General features: G+C 49.9%; 2 protein-coding genes across 7 annotated transcripts; one reads left to right on the top strand and one right to left on the bottom strand.

Annotated features, from left to right (window-relative positions):
* The first annotated feature begins 46 nt into the window (after positions 1-46).
* On the top strand, positions 47-6,118 carry PDZD3 (PDZ domain containing 3). Of its 2 annotated transcripts, XR_006545380.2 has the most exons (12): positions 47-429; positions 807-834; positions 984-1,057; positions 1,388-1,599; positions 1,884-2,073; positions 2,166-2,302; positions 2,548-2,752; positions 2,980-3,176; positions 3,273-3,500; positions 3,646-3,846; positions 4,100-4,270; positions 5,960-6,118. XR_006545380.2 is itself a non-coding variant. In XM_025266777.3 (11 exons), the coding sequence occupies exons 1-11, from the start codon at positions 414-416 to the stop codon at positions 4,127-4,129; spliced, it is 1,518 nt and encodes a 505-aa protein (XP_025122562.3). In that variant the 5' UTR covers positions 47-413; the 3' UTR covers positions 4,130-4,960. The 2 variants fall into 2 exon arrangements, 1 of the variants encoding a protein (XP_025122562.3); XM_025266777.3 differs by lacking the exon at positions 5,960-6,118 and having other exon boundaries at positions 4,100-4,960.
* CCDC153 (coiled-coil domain containing 153) lies at positions 6,047-16,762 on the bottom strand. Of its 5 annotated transcripts, none has more exons than XM_044929626.2 (7): positions 16,534-16,762; positions 9,882-9,963; positions 9,413-9,478; positions 8,897-9,016; positions 8,094-8,342; positions 6,509-6,639; positions 6,047-6,258 (listed from the first exon to the last, which is right to left on the bottom strand). In XM_044929626.2, the coding sequence occupies exons 2-7, from the start codon at positions 9,949-9,951 to the stop codon at positions 6,109-6,111; spliced, it is 786 nt and encodes a 261-aa protein (XP_044785561.2). In that variant the 5' UTR covers positions 9,952-9,963; positions 16,534-16,762; the 3' UTR covers positions 6,047-6,108. The 5 variants fall into 5 exon arrangements, with proteins under 5 accessions (XP_044785561.2, XP_006054455.4, XP_025122564.3 ...); XM_006054393.4 differs by lacking the exon at positions 16,534-16,762 and adding an exon at positions 10,266-10,431 and having other exon boundaries at positions 6,047-6,237; positions 8,094-8,186; XM_025266779.3 differs by lacking the exon at positions 16,534-16,762 and adding an exon at positions 10,266-10,365.
* Between the last annotated feature and the right edge of the window lie 234 nt (positions 16,763-16,996).

Here is a 16,996-nt window from a genome sequence, read left to right as displayed (position 1 = left end):
TTTCTTGGGCGCTAAGTTCAGAAGCTGCAAGGGCTGGGGAGGGGGTGGTACCTGAACTATTTGTTGGGGTGGGTGGGTGGCCTTGTTGAGCCATAGGGCTTCTGTCACCCATGCCATACACTTATCCCAGGCTTGGAATTACAGTGACCAGCAATTATAGTGACCTTTCTCTGCGCAGAGGGGGACCTGGGACAGCAGAAGAGCCTCCTGAGAAAGTCGGGGCTCAGGAATGGGGCGGGAAGGACATACACACTTCCCCAGAAGACAAGACTCTCCTCCCCTTAACCATTACCCAGCTGCTTCTAAGGCAGTGTCTTGAAGGAGGCGGGACGTGGGGGCGGGGGTAGGTGGGAGGATCAGCTGGTTTCGATGGACCTTGTCCTTACACTGAGCGCTGGGTCGCAGATCCAGCCATGGAGGCAGCTGCAGGTAGGAGGCCGGGAGAAACCCTCCGGAGGGGACTTCAGGGCAGAGGGTGGATTGGAAGGCTTTGGAACTAGCACACACTTGGTATTGGGGCTTGGAGCCCTGAAAATAGACTGGAAGTTAGGAGGTGAGAGGTGAGTGGGTGGATGTGTCTGTCTTCCTGGTCCACGCCCTGTACTGATATGCTCAGATTTCTGTGTATATCAGAAGGCCTGGGCCAGGGAGCAGAAGGAAGGGGAAGGGAAGACCCTTTGGGAGCAGAACACAGGGCGAGTCCTGAATTTGGGGGTTCCCCTAAGTCCTTTCAGTTAATGACCATGGAAGTGGAGTCTCGGGGGGCAGACTGCCTCTCGTCCCCTCACCCCTTCTTTGCCTGGCAGATCTTCAGGACACAGCCTCTTTGGCCCTGTAAGTGCCGTGCTGTGAAAGACTGGGGCAAGGAGAGGAGGGAACTGAAGGTGGGAGGCTCATCAGCTGCCTTTGGCACCTCAAGGCGAGCCTGGGACCCAAGTCTGGATGTCAGCTTTCTCCTACCTGCGTGACTTGCCTCCTTGCAGGAAGTTTGAGTTTAACCCAAAGCTGGGCATTGATAATCCTGTCCTCTCCCTGGCTGAAGACTACGACCCTTCTGGTAACCTCCCCCGACCCCTTGGGACAACCACTTCCTTTCCCCAGAGCCACTAGGGCACCACAAAGCATCCTGTCTCCTTGGACACCACTCACTGTCTCCCTCTGATGACAGCCTTGGTGGGGAGTGACTACATGGAGGTGGAAGGGGGCTGGGCTTTTTCCTTCTGTCCCAGCCACTCTGCCTGGGCTGTGTTCAGCCCCACTGCCCGACACCTAACTGGGCAGAAGCCTGTCTGCTGTTCAATCACACGGGCAGGGGCTACCAGGCACAAGGTGACTTGGGTCATGTCCCCTTTCCTCCACCTTTTCTGCTGCCCACTTCCCCGTCCAGATATCTGGAGCCTGGAACGGCCTCGCTTCTACCTGCTGAATAAAGAGGAGGGCAGGACTTTTGGCTTCCACCTGCAGCAGCAGCCGGGCAGGGCTGGGCATGTGGTGTGCAGGGTGGAGCCAGGCTCTTCCGCCCAGCGCCAGGGTCTTCGAGAAGGAGACTGGATCCTGGGGGTGAACAACCACGCTGTGGAACATGAAGATTATTGGATGGTGAGGTTGGGCTGGAATCCCGGTAGTACGAGAGAACATTCTGTAGCACCTGGGGGAGACAGAAGCCTCTTGGTCACCTCCCTGGGTATGTGGGGATGATATATCTCTCACATGGGAGGTGGGAGGGTGGGGGGTCATCTCCCAGAATTTACGGATGCCCTAGGTCAGAATGGCTGGGTGAAGGCCTCCAGAGAGCTGGTTCCCATGGTGAAGAGTTAGCTTCCAGGGAGTGGACCTTCACAAGAGGGGCCGGCCCAAGCCCACCCTGCGTGCCTGCTGTTCAGGTGATACGCCGGATCCGGGCCAGCGGGCCTCGGGTGCTGCTGACAGTTTTGGCGCAGCATGTGCACGAGGTGGCCCGAGCTCAGCGGGGGAACAACACCCACCTTTGTCCCCCTCTCGGCCAGGGGGTCCGGCCTCGGCTGTGCCACGTAGTGAAAGACGAGGGCGGCTTTGGCTTCAGTGTCACCCAAGGTGAGCTTAGAGTGCGGGAGGGGTCAGCAGGGGTGGCCCTGAGCCCTGTTGTGGGTGGACAGCAGGCAGAAAGTCACTCTTTGGGCTTCCAGGACATCGGGGTCCTTTCTGGATAGTGCTGAGCCCTGGAGGAGCAGCTGAGCGGGCAGGAGTGCCCCCTGGGGCCCGGCTGCTAGAAGTGAATGGGGTCAGTGTGGAAAAGCTCACACATAACCAACTCAACAGGAAGGTATGGCTGGTTCCTCTTGTCCTCACCCCTCTGGGCTTGTCCCAGTCTCGGGAAGCAGACTCTCAGTCTCCCAGTCTGATCTTGTACCTCTGTCCCCATCCTTCCCTTTCCACTCTGTGCTCGACACACCCCTCCCCTCCCGAGGGCTTCATTCCAGGGCCTGGGAAGAAGGGCTGGGAGGGGGTGCCTGCTTCTGCCCTCCCTCCCCAGTTGGTTGATGCTGATGCCCTGCTGGGTCCCCACAGCTTTGGCAGAGTGGCAAGCAGGTGACCCTGCTGGTGGCAGGGCCAGAGGTGGAGGAACAGTGTCGCCAGCTGGGAATGCCCCTGGCTGCACCTCTGGCAGAGGGCTGGGCACTGCCCACCAAGCCCCGCTGTCTGCATCTCGAGAAAGGGCCCCAGGGCTTCGGGTTCGTGCTCCGGGAGGAGAAGGGCCTTGATGGTCGCCTCGGTGAGTGGGAGCCCTGGGGATGGGGCGGGAAGGCGGGCCTTGGGGTGGGCACACCAGTGTCTGCATCTACTGCTCAGTACACGCAAGTGGTGGCCCTGGCTGAACCCCAGCCCAGGGCCTCCTCCTCCTCCTGTGTACCCCTGGGTCAGTCCCCCAGTGTGCACACAGTGGCCTGGGCTGGCGCTGGGGTCGGGGGGCAAGGAGCCATGAGGATGTCTGCGTCCCAGGTCAGTTCCTATGGGAGGTGGACCCAGGACTGCCAGCGGAGAAGGCCGGGATGCAGGCTGGGGACCGGCTGGTGGCTGTGGCTGGGGAGAGCGTGGAGGGGCTGGGCCACGAGGAGACAGTGTCCAAGATCCGGGCGCAGGGCTCCCGTGTCTCCCTCATTGTCGTCGACCCCAAGGCTGACCGCTTCTTCAGCATGGTGCGAGCTGAGGGGCCGGGGATAGAGACGGGGCCGGAATGGAGTAGGGCTCAGGTTAGGGAGAAGCAACGGATTTGTCCTCTTCCTCTTTTCCAGGTTCGCTTGTCTCCGCTCCTCTTCTTGGAGAGCACAGAGGCTCCTGACTCTCCCCAGGGTAGTGGCTTAGCCTCTGTGGTTGAGACCAAAAACCCACTCGTCAAAGATGCAACAGTGGCCCCTGTCCCATGCAACTTCCGCCAGTGCTTCCTGTACCCTGGGCCTGGCGGTGGCTATGGCTTCCGACTCAGCTGTGTGGCCAGCAGGCCTGGTCTCTTCATCTCTCAGGTGACGGATGCCCCGGGCACCTTGGATGTTTTCAATCCTTTGCCTCTTGATGAGCCTTCTTCTGCTTCCCTCCCAGAGCCCTAGAATACCCAGCAAACTTTTCTGTGGTGTTCCAGGCTCCTCTAGACCCCACCTATTCCACCAGGTGACCCTAGGAGGCTCTGCTGCCCAGGCAGGGCTGCAAACAGGAGACATGATTCTGGAGGTGAATGGGTATCCCATGGGTGGAGAGAATGACCAGGAAAGACTTCAGCAGCTGGCTGAGGCGAAGCCACCCCTATGCCTGAAGTTGGCGGCCAGATCTCAGCAGGGCTTGGAAGCCTGGATTCCCCCAGGGTCCAGAGAGGTGAGGAAGAAGAGATGGATGAACTGTGAGGAGCCAGAAGAGGAGGGGGCATGGTCAGAGAGGAGGGCAGAGTGTGAGGCTACAAGGTGAAGCAGTTTGGGGGACCCTGGTTGGGACTTTAGGCCAGGGTAGGTGGGAACAGAAAGACCCCAGAGAAGAAGCCCCTATTCCTGAGCATTCCTGTGCAGATGGGGACAGGGAAAAGGAACTCTTCTGTTCCCTGAATGACTTCTTCCCTTCTTTCTTTGCTTAGGATGGGGTTCTGGCCTCAGATCTGCTGTAGCACCCCATGCTGGGCAATGATCTGCCCAAGCTTCCCTGTCTTCACCCTCCAGCCTGAGGTGGTGGGAGCTGAGATGCTCTCTTTAAACCAGAAGCTGCAGCTTTAGGACTCCTGATACCTCCAGTCACAGGATTGTTCAAGGTCTCTCTCCCTTCCCATGGCTCCACCTCCTGGAAGAGGGTGGGGCCAGAACCCTCAGGTGGGCCCATGAAGGAGCTTCCCATTTGATTCCGGAGGAAGTCATGTGGGGTCTTTGGGAGCTGTACCCCAGAGATGAGGATCTGCTTGAGATGAGCAGTGTGATTTTGTGATTTATAACAAGAAATATATATTAGGTCTTCCTATCCTTTCCTGGCAGAGAGCTTCTAAAATCCTTGGGATTTCCTAAGTAATAAGAGTGATAAAGGTGTCTTCTGTTATTCATAATAAGGCTCGTTCAATTACAGCTATCCTTGTTAACGAGGTACCTTTTGGAAAGCACCTAAGAATGGGGCACTGGTTTCCAGGGGAACCGATCATGTGATTAGCAAGCTGGAACTTTCAGTGCCCCACCCCCTCAGTCTCCTGGGAGGGGACAGGGGCTGGAGGTTGAATTAATCACCAGTGATCAATGGATTGATTAATCATGCCTACATAATGAAGTCTCCATAGAAACCCAGAAGCACAGGTTCAGAGAGCTTTCTTTGTTGATGAACACGTGGAGGTGCAGGGGGTTGGCACACCTGGAGAGGGTATGGAGCTTCCGTGCTCATACCCTACCCTGCGTATCTCTTGCATCTGGCTGTTCTTGAGTTGTGTCCTTTGTAATAAAATGGTGATCTAGTAAGTAAACCATTTCCCTGAATTCAATCACTCTAGCAAATGATTGAACCCAGGGAGGGGGTTGTGGCTATCACTGATTGACAGCCAGTTAGTCAAAAGCACAAGTGACAACCTGGACTTAAGATTGGTATTTGAGGTTGCGGGCACTCTTGTGGGACTCAAGAGTGCCACAAGGATCTGATGCTATGGCCAGGTAGATAGTACCACAACTGAGTTAAATTGTAACACAAAAGTTAAATTATGTCTACAGAGAATTACTTGTTGTGGGAAACCTCCCCCTCCCCCCTTTTAAAATGTGCTATATTTATTTCTCTTGAGAAAGTTTAAGCACCATGGTGGTGTGGTGGTTTAGCTGCTCCATTGCGTCCAACTCTTTTGTGACTCCATGGACTGTAACCTCCCAGTCTCCTCTCTGTCCATGGGATTTTCCAGGCAAGAATACTGGAGTGGGTTGCTATTTCCTTCTGTTACTCCCAAGAGATGGCAAAACAGTTAGAATATATTTGGTTATTACTACTTTATACAAAATTAATTAAACTAAGTAAACTTTTTAAACAACATTATAAATTCAACACAAGGCAATGCTGGGAATTCTTTTCAAAACTTTCCCCTTCCATATTTAACCAGAAATGAAGTAGAACTGAGAATGCTGTAGTAAAATAAAGGAGAAGCAGAGAGTATTCCCTTTTCAGGTGGGCTGTGGGGCTGGCTAGGCTTGAAGCCATCTGGAACTTGCCCTAAGCATGACTCCAGGATGTTAGGTATATTACAAGAATTTGGAGACTAGCTGCACCTTCCCTCTGTGGGCACCTGAGGATTGTGGGGCTGGTGCTTAGTCACTCTTGGTCCTTTGTAGAAATGGCCTTTATCCACAAATCTGGCTGCCTTTGTTGGCGCTGGTGGGGATAGGGTGACCAAAAGGGCTCCAGGCTCAAGGGGTGGGACCCAGACTCTCTAGGATAGAAGTTGAGACCTTGTCAAATTTCTCTCTTCTTATTCCATCTTCAGGGTAATGGGTCAGTCCAGAACTGAGATATTCCCATGAGAAGGACTCCTCTCTGCCAAAAAAACACAGCTCACAGTCCTGCTGAGGTCTACATCAAGACAGCTTTATTGCTGGGGCCTCAGAGGGCCCCAGAGACTAGAGACTCACAGCTTCAAAGATCCAGGGGGTTGAGTCCAAACTGGCGGAGCTGCTCCTTGAGCCTGGTGTGGAGTCTCAGCACAGCCCCGTCCCACTGAGGCTTCACGGCTCTCAGCTTGGCCAGGAGCCGGTCCAGGCTGTCCTGCAGACACCGAGCTTCAATCTCAGGAAGGGAGAGGGTAGGGTAAGGGGTGCCCCCAGCCTGGTCTGTAAGCTTTCCCAGCCAGTGTTGTCTTCAAGCTCTTATTCTTAGTGGGTAGGCATGGTTGTATCCCCTTAAGACAGAGCAGAATCCCCTGTGGAGATGCTTCTTTCCCTTCCCCCTGGTCTGTCATTGTCATACTCGCTGGGATCTGTGGGGATGGGGGAGGGCTGGGCACCGGGATGGCTGGTCTTCAGAGGGTAGGGCTTACATGTAAGATTTTCTCATACTTGGCCTCCATGTCTGCCACGTGGGCCCGAAGCTGAGCCAGAGTCTGGTCCCGCTCTCCGAGGGCCTGCTTGGCCTCCCTCTGGGCAGCCTCAGCCTCCCTCTGGCACAATTCTGGGAGAGATGGTGCCAGTGGGGAGGATGAAAGAGGACAGGATGGTGACACTCTGCCTCTGAACAGAGTCTCCCACCCAAAGAGCACAACATGAGCAGGACTGTTCCAGACTCCCCCAGAGCCGTCAGCTTCCCCTAGTTCCTATAAAGGGCTGACATGTACTGTTAAGGTACAGGAGAGAGGGGGGTGCTTGGGACAAGAGATTTGGCTCCCAAATCAGGTTGCCATTCACTACTTGTGTAACATCTGACACGTCTCTAAGACTCAGTTTCTTCATCTTTATAGAGAAAAATGACACATACTTCACAGGTGTGCTCTGAGAGTTAAATGTGATAACGTGAGGACATCCCCGGTGCCAGTCGCTAGGACTCTGCGCTCCCAGTGCAGGGGGCTCAGGTTTGATCCCTAGTCGGGGAACTAGATCCCACACTCTGCAACTAAGAATTCACATGCCCCAACTAAGAGCAGGGGCAGCCAAACAAACAAATGAAAATACATTTAAAAAAATGTGATAATGTGTGGGAAAGCACCTAGCATGTAGGAGGTGCTTAAAAATGCTGATTGCATTTGAGATAAGGCAAAGATTAGGAAAGGAACTCAGGGTCTGAGTGGGAAGATAAGCAACTCTTGGATATCTAAAGCTAAACTAAAGCTATTTTAGGATAAGAAAACTTTGAGGCCAAAATTGTGGAAAATCCATGCCATGCTAAAATTTTTCAACTCTGTCCTGTTACCAAGATGGAAGAGAGCAAAAGCTTCCTGTTTTTTTGTTTTGCTTTGTTGCTTATTTAGAAGCTCATTTATTTATTAGCCAATAGTTATTCAGGACCTACCACACATTAGGTCTTGAAGATACAGAGGTAAGTAGTTCAAACAGTTATATTCAAGCTTGCTTTCATTCTAAAAATCAGCCAAACTAAGACAGAATTTGTTTTGCTCATGAGAGACATGGGGGCAGTGGGGAGTAAGAATTGTCTTTATAGAGACCATTGAGAGAGGAAGCTGCAGTGAGAAAGTTAGGTCTTCTTCACTTATAGCTTAAAGTTTAAGATTGGGTATTTTTTTTTGCTATCCTGAACCTTCTGTTGCAAGTGGTAGAAGAGTCAGTGGGGAAGACAGTATGAGAACTTAAATTGCAGTTTTCTAAAGAAAGACCATCCTAACTCCACCCCTTCAGGCTGGACTACATCAGTGATCCTCTGAGAGAAAGTGCTGTGAGGGTAGGGTGTGCTGTGTGGGCGTGCTAAATCGATTAGTGTTCAACTCTTTGTGACCCCATGGAATGGGGCTGTCCGGCTCCTCTGCCCATGGGATTCTTCAGGCAAGACTACGGAGTGAGATGCCATGCTCTCCTCCAGGGGATCTTCCCGACCCAGGGATGGAACCCATGTCTTTTAAGTCTCCTGCATTGGCGGGCGGGTTCTTTACCACTAGGGCCCCCTGGGAAGCCTACCTAACTGCTCCCGGAGGCCCTCTACTTCTTCCTCCAGCTGCCTGCTGCGACTCTGCATCGCCTCCTGCAGGCTCCGGTACTGACGGCTCATCTCTGGCAGAGCGGCGGGTGGCCAGGGACCCAGGTGGGGAGAGAGCAGTGGAGCAAGGACAGGGAGTTGTGGGTGGGGAGGGCTCTGCTTGGTCCAGTGGACAGGTGCATAAAGGTCTTTTGAGGGCTTCCCCGGCAGTCCAGTGGTTAAGACTTCACCTACCAATGCAGGGCATGCAGATTTGATCCCTGATCTGGCAGCTAAGATCCCATATTCCTCAGGGCCAAAAAACCAAAACATAAAACAGAAGCAATATTGTAACAGATCCAATAAAGACTTTAAAAATGGTCCACATCAAAAAAAAAAAAATCTTAAAAAAAAAAAAAAGTCTTCTGGATTCTTCCTGTGGTGATCTGAGAAGGTGGGGACAGAGCTGGGAAACAAGATACCCATCTGCTACGCCAGCTCAGTATGTGAATTCAGGCCCTCCTTCCCACCCACTCCCACGGGAGGAGAGAGATAAAGGCTAGGGCTGCGTTTCATAACCCACGGGACATCCAGCACATAGCAGTGCATGTCATGGAAGGTTCCTTCAGGATTCCTTCAGGAATTCCTTCAGGTTCCTTCAGGATTCCTGTGCGTGCTGGGAGGGCTGAGGCTAGGTATGGCAGTTCGAAGTCCCCCTTGTCTCCCTTTCTAGCATCCTCGGGCCCTCCCAGTTGTCCTCTTCCGGGCCCCTGTCTCCCACCCACCTGCTCGATCAACCTCACACCTGCATATATGGCATTCCCTTCGCTCCGGGCTCCCTCCAGTTCAGCCTCCAGGTCTTTGATCCTCTGCTTCAGCTGATCTTCAGAAGCCTTGGCTCTGCGGGCTTCATCCCTCTGCAGAGCTGTGAACAGTCCAGAGCAGGCCTCTGCACTGGCTGGGGACTCCACGAATCAGCCCCCATGGCCTTGATGGACTCTGTCCACCTTCAGAAACCTGGCGGCAGCCTACCAGTCTCTCACTGTCATTCTGTGTGTTTCCCTTCCCTGCCTCAGAATCCTACAGACTCTGTTACTAAGAGGGAAAAACTCCCTCCGTGTTCCAGCTATAAAAGTTAGCTTTCTTTATCAACCCTCACTGCCCACCCTGTCCTCACGACCCCAACTCTTGACAATCTTTTCCCATTGGGGGATGGTTAGAGATCAGCTCAGCCCTCCACCATGGTTCCAAAACTTTAAGCTCCCAGCAATACACAAATGCCCACTGTCTCTGTTGCCCCCAGAACTTCCACCCTTCTTACCCAAGCGGTCTTGGAGCACCTCCTTTTCCAGCAGTGCCAGCCTGCGCATGGATTCAGCCTCCACATCTGCCCTGGCAAGACGGCAGACCCTCAGCTTGTCAGGATCTCAGCCTTCCCTACTCCCCTGCCATCCTCCTCCCGTACCCTGGACTTCTCTTTTTTTGTGGGAGATATGAGGACCATTAAATGAGGGATCTCTGATGACAAAGCCTAATGAGTTCACTACCCAGCTCACAGTAGGTACTTGAAAGATGTGTAATGAATATACAAGGAAGGCACACAGCCAGAAAGGATTCATGGGTGCTGATTTTCCTATGTTCCCAGCTCCATGGCACCCGAGTATGGATATAAAGGGGGAAGGCCAAGACAGCTCCATCTTGTCACGCAGAGGGCTGAATTCTCTCTGGAGGTCTCTGAGCCAGAACAAGGAGAGGCAGGGAGGCACCCACCTCCACCCAGTCTGACTCACCAGCACCTGCATTTCTTTTCTTCTTCTGGGCCCCAGCTTTTGTCCCTTTTCCTTTGGTCTTAGGTGGCATCTCCTTCCTGTTCTGGAGGGAGGGAGGAGGCTCATATTTAGGTCTGGACATGGAGACGCTCTCCTGACTCCCTAGACCAAACCAGGAGTCCCAGGAGAATTAGTGCTCTCGTCTCCAAGTCTGTCTCTCACACTTTCCAGAAGCTTCAGTTCTTGGTTTCCTTGGAAACTTAGGCAAGGCTGGGGCCAGGGGTAAGGATGAACCCGTTTCTCTCTACCAGTCAGGCTCTAAGTACAGAAATCATTCCTCTCAACCCTCTTTCAGAGAAAATAAAGCTCAGTACGTGGCCCCTTCTCTCTTCCCATCATCCTTACCCTGCCTCTTCCTTCCTCCAAGACCCTCACTTGTCTCTGTTGTATCTCCCTGTGGCATGACCCACTCTCCAGGAGGGGCAGAGAAAAGGCCCAACCAGCTAGAAGCTGGAGGAGGAGATTGTGTTCTGGGACCCAATCCAGAGTGGCAAATTTCATTTGGGGGTGGGACTGAGAAGTGGAAGGTTGGGCTTCTGGAGGCTGCACGTTGTCCAGGCAACTGGGAAACATGGAGTTGATAGGAAGGTACATGCATGCTTGCTCAGTCGCTATAATTGTGTCTGGTAGAAGGGGCTAAATACAATGCTTAAAATACCAAGGTCTCAGAGGGCCAATACTCTTCTTGTCCCCAGATCCTAAGTGTAGCTTGAGGAGAAAGGGCTTTGGAACTGATTAAATATGATTCACTTCTATGTAGCACACTTACAAATTACAGATTTACACATACAAAATAATGCTATTGCGCTGATACAGAGGAAAAGAACTGACGGTAGCCATTTGGGGTGATTTACATTTCCCAAAGTCTCATCAACAAAATGACATTATTAAATAGGCTTAAAATTGAAGATCCCTTTCAGGAAGGTATTCTATGGTGAATGAGGGAAAGAAATTCAGGAGACGGTGGTTGAGAGAGTTTCCTATTTCAGATAAATGAGACACAGAGGAGAGTTAGACCTAGGACCTCAAGGTGCTGTGCTAAGTCACTTCAGTCGTGTTCGACTCTTGCAACCTATTGTGGCCCCATGGACTGTAGCCCTCCAGGCTCCTCTGTCCATTGGATTCTCCAGACAAGAATACTGGAGTGGGTTGCCATGCCCTTCTATCCTGACATAGATGCAAATCAAGAAGAAAGGGTACTGGTTAGAGACAGGAGCTTTTGAGTTCTCATCCTTACCCTTCTCCAGATATGTAAATTCGGGTAAGTCATTTTCCTTGCTCAGGGTCGGTTTCTTAAATCTTTAAATCTTTGATTTTGGGAAATTCCCTGGCAATCCAGTGGTTAGAACTCTGTGCTTCCACTGCAAGAGGCATGGGTTCGATCCCTGGTTTGGAAACCAAGATCCAGCAAGCCGCAGGGTGCGGCCAAAAAATAAATCTTCGATTTTGTAAATCTTGAAAGGCTTGGATTTTCACCAGGTATTTACAGGACTATCTTCTTTTATGGTGACTTAATATATTTCCTCTTTCCCCCTATTCCTGTCTGTGGTTGATTTTCAGACAGGTGCTGGGAAAATAACCAGCTTGGTTTCCTGTGGCATTGAGTTGATTTGGGCTCCCTCTAGTGGATTTTCTTGACCTTCTATTGAGTCTCCTGAATTTTTCTATTTAAATTATTTACGGAGCAATGTTGGGGGCGCCCTTCATTTAGGGGTGCTGCCTAGCATCTTGCTGGAGTCACGAATAGTTGGAAAAATAAATATGGGGAATGGAGAATGCTGAGTGGCTTGCCCTGGTCAGCTGTTCCTTCCCCGAAACCCCCCTCTCCAGCCTTTTGCTATTGGGAGCCTTTGTTGTCTGTCTGCCACCCAGATTTGTGAACACCAAAGTGGCTAAAATGAAAACAGCAGAAACTTCAGGGCTTTCCCCCTTGTGGATTTAGGGAACTGCACACTCTTTCTTTAGGTATTTCTCTGTCTTCCTCAACAGTTTTGGTCAATTGCCTGTTATCAGGAACAGATCTGAAGAAACAGCCATGAGATCTTGGGGGCCGGGGGTGGGGTGGGGGGTGGAAATCCTTCTTCTAGGTGGTAGCAGATCCAGGCAGAGCCTGAGGATATTTATTTGTCACCTTCACAGCTGCAGGATACCTCTCTGACTCCAGGACATTTTACAGAGTAAAGGGAAGAGCCATCCTTCTTCTTCGCAATGCTTACTGTTTCTCTACTTCAGTGTCATAAAATCTTGCCCACATGTCCCAAATCAGAAGAAGACTTTTCTTCTAACCTCGACGCATGTTTTCATTTACTCCTGCCCTCCCCCCACCACCCCACCCCACCGACAACCCTCTCTCCCCATGTAGGAAAGCAGTAGAGGTCTCTGTCCTGTCTTTCTCCTCATCCAGAATTCTGTGCTGGGGACTTTTCCATAGAATGATTAGTGTCTCTGCTAGGCTGAGGCAGGGAGTCACATATTGAGGAAGAGATTACAGAGAATAAACAACATATCGTGTCTCAGAAGAGCATTTACTTTTCAAATACGTTCAGTCAACTGACTTTCAGGTGCAGAATGAGGATGTGGTTTGGGGTGAAGGTGAAATGGAAGAAGAGTGCCACGGATCACATGATGCGATACAAACTGAGCCAGCTCTAGAATCATCCAGGAATGAGAATGACATTGTGCTCCACGATTCAATCTCTAGTACATTTTGAAAACAAGCCAAGTGAAAATTGGGAAAGAAAGGTCAATCTTTCGTTCTTTTTTTTTTCTTTTTCATTAACCTCAGTTCAGAAGTGAAAAGAGGAAAGATCATTTCAGCAGAATTCTGCCTTCCTTTAAATAGGATCCCATCTTGGGGTTTTAAAGAGACACAGAGAGAAGGTCACCCTCTCTACTTTATTCAGATGTGAGACATAGGTCATCATGCATTAAAAGAAATATGGCTTGCTGCAGCAGGAACAAAGTGCAAATTACACCATCCCATTCTATAATATACAGACCATACTGAACGTAATACAAATTGGAAGCCTTAAACCAAGCCAGAGATGGAGTAGATGAGCCACAAGCTCATATGCAACTCCATGGGTTAATTTCTCACCCTGAGAAATCTGTATGCAGGTCAAGAAGCAACAGAACTGGACATGGAACAACAGACTGGTTCCAAATTGGGAAAGGAGTACATCAAGGTTGTATATTGTCACCCAGCCTATTTAACTTATATGCAGAGTATACCATGCGAAATGCCGGGCTGGATGAAGCACAAGCTGGAATCATGATTGCCAGGAGAAATATCAATAACCTCAGATATGCAGATGACACCACCCTTAGGGCAGAAAGTGAAGAAGAACTAAAGAGCCTCTTGATGAAAGTGAAAGAGGGGAGTGAAAAAGTTGGCTTAAAACTCAACACTCAGAAAACTAAGATCATGGCATCCCATCAGTTCATGGCAAATAGATGGGGAAACAATGGAAACAGTGACAGACTTTATTTTTGGGGGCTCCAAAATCACTGCAGATGGTGACTGCAGCCATGAAATTAAAAGACGCTTGCTCCTTGGAAGAATAGCTATGACCAACCTAGACAGCATTTTAAAAAGCAGAGACATTATTTTGCCAACAAAGGTCCATCTAGTCCAAGCTATGGTTTTTCCAGTAGTCATGAATGGATGTGAGAGTTGGACTATAAGAAAGCTGAGCACTAAAGAATTGATGCTTCTGAACTGTGGTGTTGGAGAAGACTTTTGAGAGTCCCTTGGACTGCAAGGAGATCCATCCAACCAGTCCATCCTAAAGGAAATCAGTCCTGAATATTCTTTGGAAGGACTGATGCTGCAGCTGAAATTCCAATACTTTGGCCACTTGATGTGAATAACTGACTCACTGGAAAAGACCCTGATGCTGGGAAAGATTGAAGGGAGGAGGAAAAGGGGATGACAGAGGATGAGATGGTTGGATGACATCACCAACTCAATGGACATGAGTTTGAGTAAGCTCTGCTAGTTGGTGATGGACAGGGAAGCCTGGTGTGGAGCAGTCCATGGGGTCGCAAAGAGTCGGACATGACTGAGTGACCGAACTGAACTGAATTATACTCTATTAAATCTAGGATTTGACTACGAGGGAAAAAATGTCCCCTTGCATGTCTACAGTGTGCTAGGTACTGTGGAAGACCAAAGTAGATAGGACAGTATAGCATAAGTTAATGCCCGCATGTGTGCTCCGCTGCTCCAGTCGTGTCTGACTCTGCGACCCCTTGGACTGTAGCCAGTCAAGCTCCTCTGTCTATGGGATTTTCCCAGCAAGAATACTGGAGGGGGTTGCGATTTCCTCCTCCAGGGGATCTTCCAGACCCAAGGATCAAACCTGAGTCTCCTGCGTCGAAAATGGATTCTTTACTGCTAAGCCACCGGAGAAGCCCTCAACTTAATGTGTGATAGGTGAGAAATAGATGGTTATGGAAATTTAGAGGAGAGAAGGATTATTCTGGCTGCAGTGTCTGATAAGGAGGACAACATTTGAGTATAAAAAATGGATTGGACTTCATTGCACTCTTTAGGCAGAGGGAATGCTCTGAGTAACAGTGATGAAAAAAGAATTGTGGTATTTTGTGACTTGGTGAGTCACCCAGCATAGAATATATGTACTGGAATAGTATAAAACTGAAAGGTAGTTTGGAGTTAGATCATGACTATTAACTTCATTAAGGAGGCAATGGGGAGTGTTGAAAGTTTTTGTTTTTTGTTTCATGTTGTCAGAAGCATACTTTAGGAACACTGGTCTGGTGACAGAATGGATTGAAAGTGGCAGGGAAATCAGTAAGGAAAAGGTTTCTATAGACGCAATGGGAGGAAAGGAGGGCCTGCAACTAAGGGTGGACGCATCAGGGGTGGGAAGTTTTGACAATTATCTAAGCGCTTTGCCTGTATTTTTTCTTTAGCCATTCTAACTCTTTCTAGGTAAGTACTGATTAATGGAAATTCTACTGATAGGAAATGATAATTCTGACTCCACAATCAATCGTAGATACAGGCCACTGAGTTACAAACAAGAATGTCTGGCTGAAGAGTCTTTGAGTTCAGAGATCTTTTATCGCCCCTCTCTTCTAGGATCATTTGATAAGCTTAATTCCCTAATCAGTCAAGACCTTTGTAGAAGAGCCAGGTGGAAGGCGGAACTGAGTACTTATTGACACACCAGGGCCTGCAAACTCCCAAGCTGAGGCTCAGAATTAGCAAATTAGGGCAGGGCACTTCCTTCTTCAGGAGGGAAGTTGTGTTTTTTCAAAGTTCTTCCAACGGAACTTTGAGACTAGAAAAGTGGAAGTGACTGGGAACTGCATTGCTGTTCCTGGGAGGGGCATGGCCTCCTCAGGCCAGGGCTCAAAGCTCAAGGTTTCTGTGGTCAGGGCCTGATACTGGCGGTGCCTACCCACCTGCAGAACAAGGTGCTGCTAAGCAGGGGGATCTTAAGGCAAAAAAGGGGGGAAGTGTTTTGTTTTCAGAAGGTCAAAGGGCCTAGAAGAAGAACTCATGGCCTGATGGCGCTAGCCTTTCTGAGGTCTAATCAGGATGCAATGATCTGCAGCATTCCCATTCCTGTCCTTGGTCCTGACTTAACTAGGAGTTTAAAACACTAGGGAGTGGGGGAAAAAACTTCCCTTTTTCTTCCACAATGTTAGGAGAAGCAAATAAAGTTCAATTTCCTAATTTGTCAGGTGTGGGGTAAAGACAACATCGAGATTCTTTCCATGGCACTTGTCTTAATTTTTTCTTTTTTCTTTTTTTTAACAATTGGGGATTCCCAGGTGGTGCGAGTGGTAAAGAACCCATCCGCCAGTGCAGGAGACATAAGAGATGTGGGTTCAGTCCCTCGGTTGGGAAGATCCCCTGGAGGAGGGCATCAGGACTGAAGCGACTTAGCATGCATGCACATGTTCTCTTAAGGCTTCGCAGGTGGTACTAGTGGTAAAGAATCTGCCTGCCAATGCAGGAGATGTGGGTTTGTTCCCTGGGTGGGGAAGATCCCCTGGAGGAGGGCATGGCAACCCAGTCCAGTATTCTTGCCTGGAAAATCCATGGGCAGAGGAGCCTGATGGGCTACAGTCCATGGGGCCACAGAGAGTCAGACACAACTGAATGACTGAGCACACACACGCCCCGCCCCCCCCACTCTTTTCATAATTTAGAAAGGAGCTTTTACAAAGCCAGAAGTTTAGAAAAAGAAGTTTAAGCTCAGATGTCATTCTAAATTTGACTCTCATGAAATTCCCGAATCTCCTTTCTTCTAATATCTTTTCCAAGAATCATTATAAGTAAAATAGTGCAATAGACTCCCTTTTAAGAAGACATTCAGTATAAAATAGGTAACCAACAAAGACCTACTCTGTATCACAGGGAACTATACTTAATATTTTGTAATAACCTATAAGTGAAAAGAATCTGAAATATATTAATAGGTACATATACAACTGAATCAATTTTGCTGTACACCTGAAATGAACACAACATCGTAAATCAAATATACTTCAATTAAAAATAGAAATAAAAATAAAAAAAGAATTCAAATGACCCCTCACCACAAGACTGAAATAGACATGAAACTGAAGGTTGACTCACAACTTAGGCATCAATTTCTTCTATTAAAGTAGAGGTTCATGTGGGTAACCCTCTGAAAAGAACCACTCAGAATCAGTAACTCAGAAGAGGTTACAATCACTTTATGGGAGAACTGGTCGAGGCCTTTGTTCTAGTTCTGATTAACCAGTGGAACTTCCTAGCTCTACCCGTCTTAACTTAAATAGCCCAACGACCTCCTCCAGGGCTGACAACCCACAACCCAGAGGAAACATGGAGGGCCGGCTTCTGCCTAGTGCGCAAACTCCACGTTAGCCACGCCCCGCCCTTTCCCCAACTCTTCCAGCAGGGGGCGAAGGGGGACGGTTCGGCCTGGGCCCGCCCCCCGGGGGCAGGGAAGGGGAGGCGGCGCGGAAACTTGGCGGCGGCTTTCCGGGAGCGGTGACTCGGGAAGGGGGTGGCGCAGGAGAGGCCGCTCCTCAGTCCAGACGCGGCCGCTCGCTTC

The sequence above is a fragment of the Bubalus bubalis genome, chromosome 16 (assembly GCF_019923935.1).
Source record: "Bubalus bubalis isolate 160015118507 breed Murrah chromosome 16, NDDB_SH_1, whole genome shotgun sequence".
Taxonomy (NCBI): Eukaryota; Metazoa; Chordata; class Mammalia; order Artiodactyla; family Bovidae; genus Bubalus; species Bubalus bubalis.
Note: the sequence above shows the minus strand (reverse complement) of the source record. Positions and strands in the feature narration are given on the sequence as shown.

Bases quoted from the DNA above. Each gene is read 5' to 3' on its own strand.
- CCDC153 (XM_044929626.2), bottom strand. From the start codon at position 9,951: ATGCCACCTAAGACCAAAGGAAAAGGGACAAAAGCTGGGGCCCAGAAG. The intron at 8,343-8,896 runs GTGTGAGGTTGA...CTGCATTGGTAG, and splicing joins AGGGAATGCCATATATGCAG to GTGAAGTCTTAACCACTGGA. The intron at 6,640-8,093 runs GTAGGCTTCCCA...CATCTCTCCCAG, and splicing joins GGGCCTCCGGGAGCAGTTAG to AATTGTGCCAGAGGGAGGCT.
- PDZD3 (XM_025266777.3), top strand. The intron at 1,600-1,883 runs GTGAGGTTGGGC...CCTGCTGTTCAG, and splicing joins AACATGAAGATTATTGGATG to GTGATACGCCGGATCCGGGC. The intron at 2,074-2,165 runs GTGAGCTTAGAG...TTGGGCTTCCAG, and splicing joins TGGCTTCAGTGTCACCCAAG to GACATCGGGGTCCTTTCTGG.